The sequence below is a fragment of the Triplophysa dalaica genome, chromosome 17, assembly GCF_015846415.1.
Source record: "Triplophysa dalaica isolate WHDGS20190420 chromosome 17, ASM1584641v1, whole genome shotgun sequence".
In the NCBI taxonomy this organism is placed as follows: Eukaryota; Metazoa; Chordata; class Actinopteri; order Cypriniformes; family Nemacheilidae; genus Triplophysa; species Triplophysa dalaica.
In genome coordinates, this window is record NC_079558.1 from 18982688 (window position 1) to 19001920 (window position 19233).

Below are 19233 nucleotides of genomic sequence, written 5' to 3' on the forward strand. Positions count from 1 at the left end.
GTTCTTCATTTAAGAACCTGGTGGGACATTACAACACAATGCCACAGAACACACAACATATCAGCAATCGTAAGTTAAACTGTGAATGACTCACAGCCACAATAGAGAAAAATTGGATTTTAATGGTTATTCTGTAATGGTTATTGTACTGGTTTTAATGGAAACTATAATTGTATCTGTAATGTTGGCATTACAAACATGGAATGATATAAACACCATTAAACACACACTACACAAGATCACTCTGTAATGGTTTTAATGGTTTATATTTGTATCAGACACAGGTAAGATCTAGCTGCTGTCTGATGTTTATCTCGCTGTCTGACGGGGTCTGTGACGGAACTTTGTTTTCCTGAATGAACTCGCGCTCGCGTCCGTGCTATTAATAGCACCGGCCCGCTGACGTCACAATGGCCGCGCGCCCGGCTCGGCTCGCGACAGATGATGATGCTGATGTGATGAGTCTCTCTCGCGAACGGCACGGACGCGCTTCCTCTCCGCTCGGGGGTCGGTTTTAGGCAGATGAACCCGCAGCTTCACTACAGCTACAGACGAGAAATAGTTTCTATATAACAACACAGAAACACCGCAGTGACTGTACACACACGCGCGCGCGCTCACGCGCATCCTAAGACACGGTAAGTGTGCACTTTTCATAGAATGAAGAGCAGGATGATCATGCACCTGACAGGACTTCTTCAATACAGACAGTGATGCTATTATTGTTGTCATCATTGTTTATTTTTTTCATTATTAAAGATTTCCCCAAATGATTCTGTACTGACATGCATAACAGTTGTGTGTAAAAATGCACGACGTAACTAATGTGTCTGCAAAAAAAAAAAAAAAAACATGTTTTGTCAAATAACCTTTAAACTCATTTTCAATGACACAGTCTGTGAAGGTGTGAATGAATGTTGTGTTTCTGTCATTCAGACGCTGCTTGTGCATCTCTGTCTCTACAGAGTTGTGTACTGTGGTTAGTTGGCTTTGCAAGTTCAGACTTGAGTCCTGCAGACACTCCACTGCGCTTTATATGTTCATCATGTTTGTCTCCTGAGACCGGCACAGTTTCATCTGACTCTAGGAAAGACCTGATGTGGATTGTAATTGAATGACACGAGTCTCTGAAATAATACCAGCGGCTCTGTTCTTCTTTATAAAGAGATTTCACTGTTGCGTAATGTACACGATGATGATGTTTACACAGAAGATCATGTGCTTGTTAAAGAGAGTGGATGGTGAATGAATCATTGTGTTTCATATGATAGCACTCTAATGGTTCTTTAAAGATAGAAACTCTGTGTGAGATAAAGTATCAGAGTCTAGGATTTTTACTGAATGCATATTTACACCCAACCTTATAAATGCAATTTCATATTAAAGTAGAAAAAATGAGGCATTTAAAATCTCAAGTCTTTTATTCTTTCTGTTCAATCTGCTAACTTGGAGTGGTTACAGATCACATCTGTGAAATAATATGTAACCCTGGACAACAAAACCAGTCTATGGGTTAATAAAAAATGCTGAATAAATAACCTTTCTATTGATGTATGAGTTGTTAGAAAGAACGGGACATTAACTGGCTGAGATAAAACTGTTTAAAACTGAGGAATCTGAGAGCGAAATATTGAGAAAATTGCCTTTGAAGATGTTAATCAAGGGCACTGTGGCAGAACATCACCTCACAAAAATAAAGTTTTTATATATTTAAGGTAGAAAATTAACAAAATATCTTCAAGGAACATGATCTTAATATCCAAATGATTTTTGGTATAATAGAAAAACCAATAATTTTGACCCATACAATGTATTTTCGTCTTTTACTAAATTTTTCCTGTGCTACTTAAAACCGGTTTTGTGATCCAGGGTCTAATCACGAAGCCGCAGGAAAGCTATGTGTGTGATGATGTTTTTAAGAAAGACTTTTAAACTTTGGGATGCACTACCTCAAAGAGCTTTGCGCTAAAACAATAATTAAAGGAGGTGTGTCAATTTAAAAGCTTCATATGGAGGTATAACCGCAAATGATCCAATCCCTGCAGAAAAACCCCAGTTATAACCAGTCTAAGCTGGTTGGCTGGTCTGAGCTGGTCCTTCCAGTGTGATCAGCTAAAACAGCGGTCAAAACCCCTTTATTTTTTCACTGGGGATAAAACATTTAATTCCAAAAAAAGTTTACAAAATATGAAAGATTAAACATGCTCATGATATTTTGGCATTCTGTTTTGTCGCTGAAGACACATAATTTACACACTTCACCTTAAAGTCAGATACAGTAAATTATCTTTATAGCCCCGGTTTCACAGACAAGGCTTAGACTAGTCCTAGACTAAAACAAATTTTAAGATGTCCTAACAGAAAATAACTTGCCCTGACATATCTTAAAATATGTAATTGTTTTGTCTCCAGATGCACATTGCATCTTTTTTAATAAAAGCGACTTAAATAGCCTAAATTAAGTAAATCACAGTCAGTTAGGCTAAGTCTTGTCTTTGAAACCCGGCCCTGATGTCATATTAAATCGTTCGACAGCGAGTCAAGAATAATGTGGAGCAGAAGTTTACAGATGTTTGTGGAAGATGAGAGAAGAAGCTCACGTGGGTTTGCTTTTGTCCAGCTGGAGCTAGATGTGGTTCTAGTTTTGAGCAAATATTTAAGGAATGTGAAAAAAACAAACGTCCTGTATTACATTGAGCTTTCACTGACCCACAGCAAGGTCACTTCTCTCTGTAGCTTCTGATTGAATAATCTGTAATGAAATCCCTCCTTCGCTCGCTGTGTGTGTGTGTGTTCATATATACAGTACAGAAAGCTTCCTTTCCTCTCGTGCAGGGTGCTGGAGTTTAGCATGGACTACGAAAGACCCAACGTAGAGACCATCAAGTGTGTAGTTGTCGGAGATAATGCGGTGGGGAAGACTCGTCTTATATGTGCCCGCGCCTGCAACACCACCCTGACCCAATACCAGCTGCTGGCCACTCATGTGCCCACCGTCTGGGCCATCGATCAGTACAGGGTCTGTCAAGAGGTAAACCTTCTCTCCGGCCATTATCTGACATTACTTCCGGAGATAATGACAGCATGATGCTCACATCTGCTTCGGTCGGGCATCATTTCAACTTTAGAGTCACAGTATAAATGCTTTGACTCCTCACAGGTTCTAGAACGTTCAAGAGATGTGGTGGATGATGTAAGCGTGTCCCTCCGGCTATGGGACACCTTTGGAGACCATCACAAAGACAGACGCTTCGCCTACGGGAGGTATGAACACAGACTGGGTTTTTTATGCTTATGTGTACGTGTTGACGTTACACAAGTCACTTCTTTAGCACATGAACAGCAGAAAGGTAGAAAGCGTCCGGCCATCATTTGCTTTGACATCAGACAGCGTGTGATTTGCATCTGAATGCTTGTGTGAACATGACGACTGAGCTCTCTTGTGTCAAGCACTTGTTTAATGAGGCCTTTTATCAGGCGGTCACTGCTTTTCATTCTGTCATTTCTGCTATTTTCGGAAGAGAATAACAGGTTAACATGTGTACAGTAATTACAGATGGTGTGAATATAAATCTTGAATGCACGGCATGCAGCATTTAATATCATCTCATTTGCTGACCATTTCTCCTTTAACTGTTTATAGAATATGGAAAATATAACATTTCTACTGCTTACAGTGCAATCTTTACAGAAAGAGCTCGATCCAGTGGAAGGTCACTTAATAAAGCAATAAGCCCCAAGAATCAGTGGGTTACAGTGCATTTTATAACGACCTAAAAGTGCCTAAAACCTCCTTAGCCGTTATAAAATGCACTGTAACCCACTGCTTCGCGTGACTTATTGCTTTTATAAAACAGTTCATCCGTCTGAGCCGATGGTCGAGCGGTTTGTGCTCCGAAATATGGTGTAGGTGCGTCCTGGGTGACCCAAGTTTATCCCGGCTCGTGGTCCTTTCCCGGACCCCACCCCCTCTCTCTCATCCACTTTGCTTCCTGTCCTCTCTAAAAATAACTGACTGTCCAATAAAGGCAAAAACCCCAAAATTAATCTAAAATAAAAGTTAATCCGTATGTGTAGCAAGGTTTCATAAAATAACGTAAATAAATGATATTTAGACTATGTAAAGCGGTCGGCCATTATACAGTATTTCAGGCTATTTTATAACGGCTTAGAACTCGGCTCAGCCAATCAGAATCAAGGACCAGAACTGACCGTTTTATAACACATAGTAATACACGATTGGAGTCAAAGTAATTTTTCTCAGCCGTGTCCTTAACAGAACACCAATTATATTGTATAAATATTATATCTGGTGTTATCATGCATGACACATTAGACTAGCCCCGTCTCTTCATATGATTTTGCATAAACTTATGTTGATTCTTGCCGCTTTTAAAGCTAAGAATGATTTCAGAATGTTTGCTTATCGACCCAAAGAGCAGATTGGAGAACATTTAGCTCATTGATCTAAACTCTGTAGAGTGTTTCAGGCAGACACATTTGACTTGTCTTTGACCCAGTCGTGCTCAATAAAAAGCCTTTTTAGTCTTCCGTGCTTTAGTGTGTCCTCAAAATAAACCCAAGGCACTTTAAACTCAGCTTTATTTGGCTTATAGAATAACCCCTGGATGTCTGCGACAGAGAGCGTTCTCTATTACATTCTGATGGATTCTCAAGATCAGTGAGCTCCAGACATCCATGTTCTGTTGACTTCAGAAGAAAAACCAGAACAGAATTCCAATCATGTCGTCCTGCTTTTAGGGCTCACACCAAGAAAAGAGCCTTACGAACATTATGTTATAACAATATAAAAGTACGAGTTATATGTCAAATAGGTTTGGAGATAATACATATGAATATGGTAATGGCTGTTTAAGATCAAGTGAATTAAACGCACCGACAATACTTGATTATTTTCTCTTTTTGTGATGGACACCAAACAAAAGATTATTCTTAACAAATGAACGTTGAGTTTGCCTTCAGCTTCATATTGTTTAACATTCGAGTTATAAAACAAAGATTTAAAAAGATTTTAAAAAGTGCTTTTAACTTTGAAGACATCCACTTTTATATTTTCCCTTTATTTTCCCATTACATGAATTCAACATTAAAGAGTCGAGTCCATGCACATTTCTCGAGTCACATGATAAAGTGTCATACCACCCAGCCTGAGCTGACAGAGATCGTCTCGTTTAGTAAAAAAAAACAAGAAGAAACAACCTTGCATAAAGTCGATTTAGTCCATCCTTCGGATGAGACGTTAAACCGAGGTCCTGACTCTGTGATCATTAAATATCCCATGATGTCCTTCGAATAAGTGTAGGGGTATAACCCTGCCATCCTGGCCAACTTTGCCAATTCCCTCTATACACCATGGCCTCCTAATCATCCCCATATGTACCAATTGCCAATTGCCTTGCCTCTGTCTCCTCTCCATCAATAAGCTGCTGTGTTGTGGGCGATCTGGCGCAATATGGCTGCCGTCGCATCATCCAGGTGGATGCTGCACATTGGTGGTGGTTGAGGAGATTCCCCTTCATGTAAATGCTTTGAGTATCCAGAAAAGCGCTATATAAATGTAAAAAAATATTATTATACATCTGACACCTTTTGGGAAAACACAACCTGAAATCAGAACATTGAAATGAGTCTGAAGGAGCTCACGCATGACATGTTGAAGGTTCTACTCTCAGGATCAGGCTGAGGTTAATAAAGTTCATTGCTGCTAAAATACACCAGATTACTCTCATGTGCAGGGTTGGGAATGAGAGTTGTCGAGTTATTGTGACAGTGAATTGTTTCCGCATTTCCGCACCAGACATTCTTGACCCCAACAAAATGCTGAATGTTTTACCCGAACTGTATTGATTCTGGCATGAGATCAGACAGGATTGTCTCTGGGGTGCAGTACTCAGATGATCTGCAAATAGCCCGTTTTGCCGGGAGACGTCTGGTAGGTAAACCATCACTGAGGCTCCTGGAGAGACCTTACAAAGTCTTCAGAAATCATCAGCCTCACGTCCAACAAGCTGCGTGATAATTTGGTTCTCATTGTTAGATGAATTTTGTTGTGAATTCAGACAGAACTTCCCAAAACTCTAATGCTTTGCTGACTTTAAACGGCAAATTATTATGTAGCATATTGTTTTTGCCTGTTTTTGTTTGTAGGGCTCCTATGATCTCTATGCAAGCCTGTGAATCATAGGGGAGACACTGTAAGTTTTCAAACCTACTAGCATCTCCATAAATTTCTGCACTGCCAGTTCAACCGTGGTGGCTGCTTGCCCGGTCAGCAAGAAATGCACGATTGGCAAATGGGTGATGATGGTATATTATTTACTTTCGTGCGTGGTGACGGGTGTTTCCCCTTGACCCTACCCAGAATAGACTTTGTAAAAACCAGGAAGGTACGCCAGAATTTGTGCATGTCATCTTTTTTTCGTCTGTTTTGTTGATCATGTTTGTTGGAGTTCTCACAGAGGCAGCCAAAAAAGCATTGCCCATGGAGTTTATAGTCTTGGTCATCAGTCGTTTGAGAGGTTTTGTTTGTAAACTGAAGGCAATCTTTTTGCGTGCTGTTGGTCGATGTCAGGCTGGCATTGAGATTACGGGTTCCTCCTATGCATGTCCACCAAACACTGAAGGACTGCAGTGTTGCCACTTTTGACACTCTTTGCTTCGAATTCCGTTAGCATGCGTGTTACATGGTGTCTTGTGTTGTTTAAGGGATGGGGTAAAATCCGTCAGTTACTTGATGCACTTCTTATGTTTCACACCCAAAGGTCTGACGTTGTGGTGCTCTGCTTTTCCATCGCCAATCCAAACTCCCTACACCACGTTAAAACCATGTGGAACATGGAAATCAAGCACTTCTGTCCACGGACACCTGTCATCTTGGTGGGTTGCCAGCTGGATCTGCGCTACGCTGATCTGGAGGCAGTCAATCGAGCTCGCCGACCATTATCAAGGTACTGACTCGAGACTCAAGGTACACAGCAAGTCCCTTTGAACAAAGCAGCTGTCAGATGCATAAATGTTTCTCTGTCCCTCTTGTTGAGCCCCAATGACATACCGTCCTGATCTGTCTCTTACAGACCCATTAAACCTGGAGACATTTTGCCTCCAGAGAGCGGACGGGAGGTAGCAAAGGAGCTTGGAATCCAATATTACGAGACAAGCGTCTTCGACCAGTTTGGCATCAAGGATATCTTTGACAACGCCATCCGAGCAGCCCTCATCTCCAGACGTCACCTGCAATTCTGGAAGTCCCACCTGAGGAGGGTCCAGAAGCCACTACTGCAAGCACCATTTCTGCCCCCCAAATCCCCTCCACCGCTTATTAAGATCCCAGAGTGCCCGGCCCGAAACCGAGATGGCCCGAGACAGCTGCTGGAGTCCCCTCTGTGCGCTGATGTCATGTTCGTGGTTCAGGAACACATCCACTTGTTTGCTCATAGGATCTACCTGTCTACCTCGTCCTCCAAATTCTTTGACCTGTTTCAAATGGACTTCTCTGATGAGTCCCAGTGCTTGCTGGTAACCGAGCGCCACGGACGGGATCAACTCATGCGCACCCTTAGCCTGGACACGGAAGAGGTGGTGGCGGTTCTGCCCAACCTTTCACCTTGCTCGCTCAGGACGTCCAAGAGTGACGGGACCCTCAAGATGATGAGTCTCGGTGGGATGCACCGGCGCACCAGACTGTCCCTGGCCCACTGGAGCAAGGCTTTCTACAGCATCCACAAAGAAAGCGTGATCAACCCGGTCACAGGTTCTCCCGCCCTCATGACCGTGGTGAAGATGGATCACTCCATACAGTACGGACCCTTCAGTGCCGTCCTGCGCTTCCTCTACACGGGTGAGCTGGATGAGAAGGAGATGGACCTGATGAAGATCGCCCAGATTGCAGAGATCCTGGAGTTGTTTGACCTTAGGATGATGGTGGAGAACATCACCAACAACGAAGCCTTCATGAATCAGGAGATCACCAAGGCGTTCCATGTGAGAAAGGCCAATCGAATCAAAGAGTGTCTCGCCAAGAATAATTTCACAGGTACTGTAACATCAGTCAGTCATGTTAGTTTGGGTCTGATGGTAGTGTAACTTGATTGATCATAACGACCAGCTCAATGAACGCGAGGACAGGTTTGTACAGATGTTTGTTTATTGTTTGACTCTGTGCGCAGATGTGGTGTTCAGGTTGGATGATGGGACCATTAACGCTCACAAGCCTCTGCTGATCTCCAGCTGTGATTGGATGGCTGCTTTATTTGGCGGCTCTTTCATGGAGAGTGCAAACGATGAGGTGAGTGTGAAATTAGTGTACATGGAGCTCCACTTACACCTCTGACTAGTTTATTTTCTCCTTAAGCATCCATGCATAAAGTCTAAAAGATTTCAGACAGATGGTTCGAGGTCATGCTGTACGGTACAGCACGCTTAAACACATGAACACACTCGCTTGACAACAAATTACATCCAATTCTTAAAAACCTCAGTGCTGGTGCTTGATTCATGCATGAATGATCTATGAGCTCTAATGACTTTTGAAGGACAATATGTTCTGCATCGGCTTCTTGTGTAATTGGATGGATCTTTTTAACAGAACATAAAGTCTAAAATGAATCTTGTGAGATTGAAGTAGATCAAACTTGGTTATAAATTCACAAACAACAAGTCATTTGTTCATATTTTTGTTTTTTAATTGAACATTTAATCTAATGCTTGCCTTCGGTTTATATGTAATAATGACAACTTTACGATCATGATTCACAATTGACAGTCATAATTCATTGAATGAGAATGTTTGTTTGTTTGTTTGTTTGTTTGTTTACTCTATGGAGTGTTTCATTGGTCTATCGGGTGCTTTCAGCTTTGGCACCTTTGCTTGATTAATTTCATTGGTAACAGGTGGATAAAGCAGGTTGAGTTTCCTCCCTCAGGAGGAAGAGCAGACGTCATTCAGAGACCCAAGTCTGTTTTTCTCTGTGCACCAAGGACCCGGGCACAGATGTCTTTTATTTGTCTTGGTGCTCTGACATTTCATGCCCGTCTTACATTTGGAACAGCTTTATTTGGGGAATGTCCCACTTTCTGCCTTGAGTCCGCATTGCTCATCAAAATCCTCTTATTGTCGCGGCAAGAGCTCAGACGACACACATCACAGTCTACTAAAGTCGTCCTTCAGCAGTATTATGTAATGGGTCACGTAGCGGTGTGGATGTGCGTGTCCTGCTTACTGGAGTGATGCTGGACCAATGAGAGATTAAAGACGGAAGAGATCAGCTGATCACAGAGAACTCAGGCTGTCATATGTAAATGCCAGTTATCAGTGTAAAGAAATGACCTCTTTTAAATCACGTAGATACAAAGATCTACTAAAAATAAATTATTTTACCAAATAAGATCCGCTTTTTATTTTTATAATAGAACACAGAACATTAGAGGCAGGATAAATGTTCTATGAATTGATGTACAACAATTTAATAGATTTTCACACTTTCCTTGACATCCAGATAAAACGTGGAAATTCATTCCCATTTGGAACATATTTACATAATTGTAAATTATGTAAATTCTTAAATGAAATTCTTAAATGAAATCATTTTAAGCTGTTGTTAAATTCAACCAAAAAATCTAAATCAACCCTGTTTAGTTTTTTAATAGTTCATGTTCCTTGTTGTATTTAGATTTCTTCAAAGCTTGCGCCTTCTTAGAAATGACTTTCTTTTTCAGTTGACCCGCTTTTGGTCACAATCTCTTTCTTTTTAGATGGATAAACATCTCACCCTGAATCCCTTCTCATGAACTATCCCGTCTCAGCCGTGTCCCATTTCAGTATTTTGCTTCCACGCCAACAAAATAACACTTTGTATCTTTTTAAACGGGACTTCCCAGAACACATATTCATGGCCAGTGCTCAGTGGCTGCGCTCGGACACACAGATCAACCGCTCCTCCTGCGACCTGATTTCTATTCCTGGATCCTTTTTTAACCTTTCTTTCACTGCGGCTTAATCTCTGTCTCTTCTGTGTGTGTTGGTCAGGTGTCATTCCCTAACACGAGCAGGGTGTGTATGCAAGCTGTGCTGGAGTATCTCTACACCAATCAGCTTTCGCCCATGGCAGACCTGGACCCGATGGAGCTCATCGCCCTGGCCAACAGACTGTGCCTTCCTCGTCTCATCGCCCTGACAGGTGAGAGGACTGTATACACATTGATCCAGCGCAGGACACAGGGCTGCTTCATCAACACGGCCTTAGTTTCTGCCCTTCCCTTCTGTGTTGCCTAGCAACCAGGGATGTCAAGTCGCCAAATAAAAGCCATGTGGCACACGCTGCAATCTGTCCTCTGAGCGTCATCTAATGACGTGCTGCTGACAGGCTGAAATTCATCTCTGACCTCACGCGGCACACAGACACACGTGTACGTGCATGTGCGTATTGATTGATGGACTGCAAGAGGCAGAAGAAACATCACAATATTGGGCTTGTGGATAAATTCAACTTGATTTCAAATGAAATAAAATGATTTTAACCACATGATACGATGCTTGATGAATCAAATGAATTGCATATCAGTATTTACTAAGAAACGGCCTCGACTAATTCTTTCTTGGGCAACAGTCTTTGCTCAAAGTGCTTTACAATAATAATACAGAGAAAACAATCACATGCAAAATAAACGGTGAAAGTAAGCAAGACATCATAAAAGCTATCCAACCACCAGTGTTGGGTGTAACTAGTTACTAAGTAATTAAATTAACCTTAATCCTTAAACAGAGACAAGGACTTTGCCGATCTAACCAGAAGAGGGACATTGTTCCAAAGTTTGGGACCTTTCATTTAGAGTTCGTTCTAGTAGGTTTTGGTTTTCCCATCTCAAGGATTTGGATGGATAATACACTGACAGCATGCAAGAGAGATTCAGAATTCATTATTTCAGCGTGTAAACAATGCTCAGTGTTATTCTGGTGGTGAAAGATTTAAACTAAAGAAATGAAATGAGAAACACTAGATTGAACGTGCTTGGATGTTTTCTTTCCTCAGAGCAATACGCCGTGAGCGACTTTGTCAAAGCATCTAAAGAAGGTCAGGATACAGATGGAGAGGTACTAAACTATCTGGAGCTCGCTCAGGTACATTCACCTTCTTTATCAATTTCAAAATCATAACTTTTATGGGTACCACAATATTTTTTTGACACATATATGAATATACTGTGTAGTACATAAAAAGAAAGAACAGAGCCTCTGCTTCTAAACAGCAAACAAATCAAATAAACTGCAAAACTTATTTCACTTGTTTGATTCATTTTCACCAACTCTACATGAAAATTAATCATTTTTGAAAACTTTATACAGCAGTTATTCATCACATTTCACATGAAAACATACCAATGATAAAAGGAAGAACAAACTAATGTCGTTTTTCATAAAACACTCATCTTATAAAAACGGTTTAACTGCTTGAAATGTGATTTAACTTGTGTTCATTCATTCTACTGTGTACATGAGTTGGTGTTCTGTTGTCTGTTCTCTTGTTCTTATGTCAGTTTCATAACGCCAGTCAGCTGGCGGCGTGGTGCTTACATCACATCTGCACCCATTACAACAGAATATGTGCCAACTACCGCAAAGAGATCAAGTCCAAATCAGCCGGTAAACACACACTGATCACGTCTCTGTTGAAGAAAACTCACAGAGAATAAACTTCATAGAAATGATTGCACCATAATTGACCTGTAGTGTATGATCTCATCTTCATAGAGTCTAAGTCTGTTGTTCATGTGTGTGTGAACAGAGAACCAGCTGTATTTTGAGAAGAGCCGCTGGCCTCCGGTGTGGTATCTGAAAGAGGAGGATCACTATCAGAGAGTAAAGAAAGAGAGAGAGAAGGAGGACATTGTGTTGAATAAACATCACTCGCGACGTCGATGGTGTTTCTGGAGCTCATCTACCGCTGTAGCTTGAGTCCTTTCAAAAAGAGCCTCCATCCGTCCGTCTGTCTGTCTGTTTTTCTTTCTTTCTCTCATTTTGATGAAATCCGCCACATCAAATGTCTTTCGAGCACAATATCGGTGTCCAATCAGTTCATGTCATGCACCACCGCTGGAGGTGATGTAACAAGCCAGTTGCTCATCTAATATTTCTCTCAGTGTTCGATGTGATTCTAACCAGCCGTGCCACGACAAATGATCAAATGTCAATCTTTTACACGTTACACTAAGATTCTGTCACGGCGTCAGCAAGCGTAAAGATCTTACAGCAGTAATAGGACTAGGAAATCTGGTAAATGTCTTCATTTATTCACTTAGGTGCTATATATATTTGTGTTCCTACGAATTTGAAACTGTTCGATGATGTTATCCAAATGGACAATGCTTTATTATGACACTAAATCCGAGCACATTGATTTACTAAAATCATGTCATTGTATAGTACAAATATTGGGCACTGTGTCAGAACCGTGTTTGAAGAAGTCACCAAAAACAAACAGCACTTGAGCTTTGGGTTCACTGTAGACTGGACTCTGATGTTGTGACGTGTTTCTAAGAGCTCACCACAGGATCACAATAACTGGCTCATTCACGTTACGCAGTGCTTTATGAACTCTGTAAATCATCATAATAATAATCATCATCGTTTGCTTGACTTGTAGTTAAGTGTACACCAGACGTACGCTCTGGTCAAGCTCAGGCCCTTACAGTAAACTTGACTAATTTAAACTAGATTGTTCACATAACAGCAACAAAATGACCAGGAAATAAATGAAGATACGCTTAGCTGAGGAAATCAAATTTGAAGGAGGTTATTTGGACTTTTCAACCATTTTTTTAAATGTTGGTAAGAGAAAACAGACGGATAATGCTGTAAAACCTCACAGAATTCATCAAATGGCATGTAAGGAAGATGACGAAAAATCCAAATATTAAGATAAATAATAATAAAAAACAACATCTGTTTAAAAGATTTCTTAAACATTAGACAACTTTTACAGTTTCAAAGACAGAGAATGTTTTTCAAATTTTCAAGATTGTGACTTTATGATGAAGACTTCCATCTGAAACTATTTTAGTTTAATATATTAAGGCATACAACAAGATGTACATGTGCTGCCTCTCTGGAATGACTTGGTTCTGTCCAAATGAATCCAGCAGATTTCACAGGAGTGAAGACACGAGAACATGACGTGATCCTCTCGCTGCCGTCAAGCGCAACTTCCACTTTATCTCTCTCTCGACTCTTCCATGTGTTGTTGTGTAGTGTCAATCATTACTAGCAAACAACACAATGACGTTATATTAGAAGGGCTTATTGCACCATGGCTTAGTTCAGGGTAGACAACATAAATAAGAGATGAAAAACGTAATCACTTCTCATGTAGAACATACTATACATTCACTCCACCATTGTTGTGCAAGTTGTTGAGAAGTTACATATGTACTGTAGTGGGTTGTAACTTTATTTACACATCAAATATGGTCGTGCTGGTGAAAGATGCGACGGTTTCATCAGCTGTGTCCTATAGTAAAGATGTTTGTAAATGTTCACGGTAGGATAAAGAATGTTCTGCGGTCTCTGAGAATGTGAGGATTTTTCCTTCACCAAACACTTGGTTGGTGTCAATGTATCTTAAATGAGACCTAATGTACGGTTAACTGCCTATTAATAAAGAGGGAATATTCATACTTGAAGAAAACATAGTGTTTAGTCATTAGTGATGTAGATCAATCTTTATTTGACCAAAGCAATATGTAGATGATGGCACTCATATGTCAGTGGTTTTGGCTAAATTGTTAGCTGCTACAAACCAAATGGCTGGTTCATTTGGTTTCTGCTGTTTAAATGCCTTTGATCTTGCTGGTCATTATCTTACATGTTCTTTCTTTATGTATTTCATTTATTTGTTTTTTAAAAATGGAAAATTGTTGAATAAATTATTGATTTTACTTTGAAAACAAATTTGTTGTTGTCTTTCTTATGCACCTCACCCTCCAGCATTACAAGATGGAAATTATGCAAAAACTCTTGTGTTGTGTAGTGTTGTATCACTCTTAGTCTTGTGTAGTAGTATATCACTCTTAGTGTTGTGTAGTGATATATCACTCTTGGTGTTGTATCACTCTTAGTGGTGTTTAGTTTTGTATCATTATTAGTATTGTGTGGTGATCTACCACTCTTAGTGTTGTGTTCTGTTGTATCACTCTTAGTCTTGTGTAGTAGTATATCACTCTTAGTGTTGTATCACTCTTAGTGGTGTTTAGTGTTGTATCATTATTAGTATTGTGTGGTGATCTACCACTCTTTGTCTTGTGTAGTGATGTATCACTCTTAGTGTTGTGTTGTGATTTTGTATTCTTAGTGTTGTGTAGTGATGTATCATTCTTAGGTTTGTGTGGTGATGTTGCACTCTTAGTGTTGTGTATAGTTGTGACGTTACTCTTAGTGTTGTGTAGAGTGTGGCGTCATGTTGAGCCACCTTGAGAAACGTGGTTGTGCAATCATATGTAAAAGAACACAATATTATTCAGAAGTAATATTACATAAAGCAGGCCCAGTGCTCCTCAGAAAACATGTGACATCCGTGTGTCTGTTTGCATGACTCTTTGATCTCAACCTAATCCTCCAACAACAGGCATCCTGCAGAGCTTCAGCTCAAATCTGATTATACAACATGACTTGTACTCAAATGGAATGTGTGAAAGCTTTGTGTGTCAGTTTAGGATCCAGCTAATGCTGTTGCCTGACAGGCACTGGGACATCACACACTGCTGAGACACTTTTAATCCTCACATGCTTACAGGTAGAAGTAAGGACATGAAGAAAGATTCAAACACAAAAGAGAAGTTTACTTGATTTTAATAGAATTATGAGATAGAGGATGAGCAAAAGGAAAACATACAGAGTCAAAACAAATGTGAAGAAGGTAAACACAGTATCAGTTATAAAAAGTTTTTTTCAGATTTATACAAATATTTATTTGAGGTTAATGCATGTGATCCAAACCAACTGTTCCACATAAAATGTATCACATACAACAGTGTTGATGTAAATATACAATATCTATTATTTCAATGACTGTATATGTATTTACATATAAAAGAACATATTATTTACATAGTAATGAGGGTTTTGTTAACAGATCTCTCATGAAGTTAAAAGTGTGACATTCTAAACTAATACATGTGAGGCTTCATTATACAGCCGTTGGCAATCTGTGTCATATGCAGTGTTGGGTGAGTTACACAGAAAAAGTAATGAATTACTAATGACATATCCAATAATGTAATTAGATTACTGTACAGATGACTCTCCCCAAAAAGTGTTTAGTTACTTATTACTAATAACTTTCTATATCCTACATCAAGCTTGATTAGTTGAGTGATTCAAGAATAGACATGAAACAACTCTTAATTAATTCAAATAAATCATATAAAACTACAGAAACTATTATTACTTTACGGATTAAAGTCAGGATTTTAAAGTTAGACTTGAAATTTTGATGTCAATTCCACTATTGCACACACAAATATCACACAGTATTAAGTTTAATTACATCATAAGTAACTGTAATTAAATTACAGACAAAATTGAGTTATCCTTACTTTACATTTTCAAGAGAAAAGTAATTAAATTACAGTAATTAATAACTTAGTAACTAGTTACACCCGTGACCAACACTGGGCATATGGATTCTGTTTATGTATAATAGGGACATCATATTCACACTTGTACTCTACAAACTTTCACACTTCTGCAGATCAGGATTAAATTCAGCGGAATATCAAGAACACATCATGAACACACTTGTGAAGTTTAAGACAGATAAAGTCTGAGTCTAGATGTGAGCTACACACTCATCTAGGGATGGGTACCGAAACTCGGTACTTTATCGGTCTCGGGGCTAAATTGTGAAAGACCGAAGTATCGATAAGCCCTGACGTTAACGGTCCTGCTATCGGTACTTGCGAAATTAAGAAAAACATTTCCTATTTATTATTGCTAAATAAACGTTACATAGCATTTTAACTGACCAGCCATTTCTAATTTGAGATAATATTTAAGACATTTACCTGCATTTTCGTTATTCGCAATCTCGCACCGCACGTAAAATGTACGTCTGTTCCACACTACACGGAGCTCGCGCGCACACAACACGAAAGCTCGCGCATATAATAGTGACGATGGCGGAGAGAAACAAACGTTCTAAAGTCTGGCTATATTTCAAGCGAGTAGACACAGATAATGCTCGTTGCAATAAGTGCAACAAGACTTTTGCTTGTAAGAGTGGTAACACAAGTAATCTGTCTAAACATCTCTCTAAAGTGCATTATGTGCAGACAGAGAGATGCAAAGTTTTCGACTAATAGTTCGTCATCCACGTCCTCAGGTGCGTATGCTAGCCCAGCAGTCTTTCTAAATAACACAGACAGAATTTAAACATTGCATAAGGTTTCTTTAAATTATTATGTAATAATTGTATAAACACACATCACATAAAAAATAGCCTACATATAAATCTTTAGAGTTTTTTTTCTGCAGTAGCCTAAATAAATCTTAAACTTAAAAACCGCTTTCACAGTACTGAATTTAAAATGGATGAATAATAATAAATTATGCTTAAGAAATTATAAAGCAGAGCTTACCTAAAAAATTAATTTGTAGCGATGAAATACATAAACTTTTTTGTGTTCATGTAAATTGCAAGAGGTTCCAAACCTGTATAACGTTTAAGCCCAAACAGAGTTAACTACATTGTAATTTATGTGAATGTAAAGCTGCAGTTACAGTGAACCAAGCCACTCCAGCATCTGGTCCAAACAAAAGAGAATTCCAAAGCCCCTTCACACTGAGCAGCATGTGTGTGTGTTTGTGTGTTTATACATATTATGTCCCTATTTATCATAAGTATTAAATGCACAAACACACAAATGAAGGAAATATGTGCTGCACTACACACATCATCACAAAAGAGAAGATCTCCAGCCACAACAATAACTGCACATGCATTCCGTCTCCAGGTCATTTTTAACAAAGGTGACATTATTTTGCTCTGAAGTTATTTACACTATTTGTTGTTTATTTGAATTCTTCCTCATACTGACCTCATAAATCTGTCATAAGAAACATTTGATCAATGACTTTGGTGTGTGACCATCATCTTGACTATGAGCAGAACGCTGCTGTGGGTGAACAGAAGGAGACTATTACATTCTATTTATAAGAGTGGACAGGACAGTGTTACACAGGAATATTTAGTTACTGTCACCCCATTCAGGACAATCAATAGATTCTTACAGCTGCAATTCATAGACAAGCACAGTGTGTCAATGTCATACTTCAGCACACACACACACATTTACCTTGTATTCTCTTTATTTGCTTGCTCATTGCAAGTCATTTAAAATCCAGTGATCTATTTTTCATGCCTGTAAAATGTCTGTTTCAGTATCTTTTTTTTACAACATGACATGTTGTTTTTATTTAGTAAAGTCCATATTATTCTCGCTCTTCTCTTGTTAATCTCATGACGCCCCCTGGTGGACATATGATGTTAAAGCATTGATGACACAACGGAATATATGGAATATACTGAAAATATAATGTGATATATTACAAAATACATTTCCATATATTGGAAGCTGGGGCTAATATTTTTCAACATAAAGCAATATATTCACTGACAATATATGTATATATATATTGAACATATAAATATGTTTATTTATATATTCAATCTTTTATTGAGTATATATTGCACATAGATGTACCCATATAAATGTGACACATTCACAGAATGAGTTAAAGCAGATTTCTAGTTCCCAGCATGCTTTGCTTCTGACTGCTGAAGGAGTAAAATTGTTTAAATGTAGGTGTTATTTGATGTATTTTTGTTGGATGTTAATACAGGAGGAGATCTGCAGCTAAATTTTTGGGGTTACTATAGTGTTGAAGAGTAGAGCCTGTGGTTAGGACAACGATTGACCGAGTAACTTGCAAATAATATATTACATTTTTAAATAGTCAAAGTGGGCGTAACAAACGGGTTTCTGCCAATCTCGTATTAATATTGAGTACCTATAGAGTAGTGTTGCATACTTCGTATCTTCGAAGAGTCTTTAGTGTGATCGTTATTATAAAATATAGATACAGCTTTACGATTGTTTCCGAAAACATTCGGCGCGTGCGGGGGGGAGGGGTAAACTGAACCAAATATACAATATCAATTGACGTGCATGGTCAACAAAACACAGACATCAGTTTCACTCACCGTCATCTTTTAGCACTGGGAAGGGTCGATATATCAGTTTCAAACCATCTCCAAATGCAGCGCTATATCCACCGTTTATATAACATTAATCACTCAAACGCAGTGAACAAACAAACACCAAAATCCATGAACGTATGCTCACTCTCCTGAACGCAAGTGAAAGTGACGTCTGCGCATGCTCCTTCTCCTGCTCTCATTGCTGCCGTTATGTCGGGAGAATTGTCCAGTAAGGGACTAAGAAAAATTGCCTATACGATCACTGTATCGAGAACAGAAATACTACGTAATACGCCCGACTCGTTTTTGACAAGTTGACCATGTTAAGCATGAGAAGACAACACGTTTAACATTGTGCAGAAGTCAGAATGCATGACACATCGTTGCAGGGCCGCTTTAAGGCTGAGTGTTCATCAGTGCAGTGTTTGTGCTTTAGTTTGATCAGGTGTGCTTATGCTATTGTAAACTAACTATGTTATAAAATAAGAAACATGTGTATTGTCAATGGTTGATAAATATAAGAAATATATTTCCATATATTATTGTGTATATATGAGAAGAGTAAATATATTATGGTCAATATATTTTTACACACATAGTACCATTTCTTATCACATATACATCAATATGTTATAAAGTATAACACTAATTATAAAATTACATATATTGTAACATATAAGTAAATGTATTGTCATATATTTTTCAATATGTGAAAATCGGCAATTCCTTATGTATTATTAAATATATTGTAATATATTTACACAAGATTTTATTCTGTATATTTTCTAATATGCCAGAGCTGTAAATGATGTAGTTTCTCTAGTAAAACAACTAGGCTACTTATACAAAACGGAATCCAAGTCTAACCCCGAAATCCTTCATTGATTTTTGTAAATGTATTAAATATTATTTTATGTATGAAGTCGAAATGAAAACAAGTTTTGAGTTAGATTTATCCTCCAGC

The 19233-nt window shown here is 38.9% G+C and overlaps 1 protein-coding gene across 1 annotated transcript; it reads left to right on the top strand.

The window, feature by feature from the left end:
• Positions 1-427: 427 nt before the first annotated feature.
• rhobtb1 (Rho related BTB domain containing 1) lies at positions 428-13953 on the top strand. Its single transcript, XM_056771707.1, has 10 exons — positions 428-638; positions 2836-3031; positions 3161-3264; positions 6783-6968; positions 7095-8053; positions 8187-8305; positions 10046-10196; positions 11049-11137; positions 11554-11659; positions 11802-13953. Exons 2-10 carry the CDS (start codon positions 2852-2854, stop codon positions 11969-11971), a joined length of 2064 nt encoding a protein of 687 aa, XP_056627685.1. The 5' UTR covers positions 428-638; positions 2836-2851; the 3' UTR covers positions 11972-13953.
• The last annotated feature ends 5280 nt before the right edge of the window (positions 13954-19233 follow it).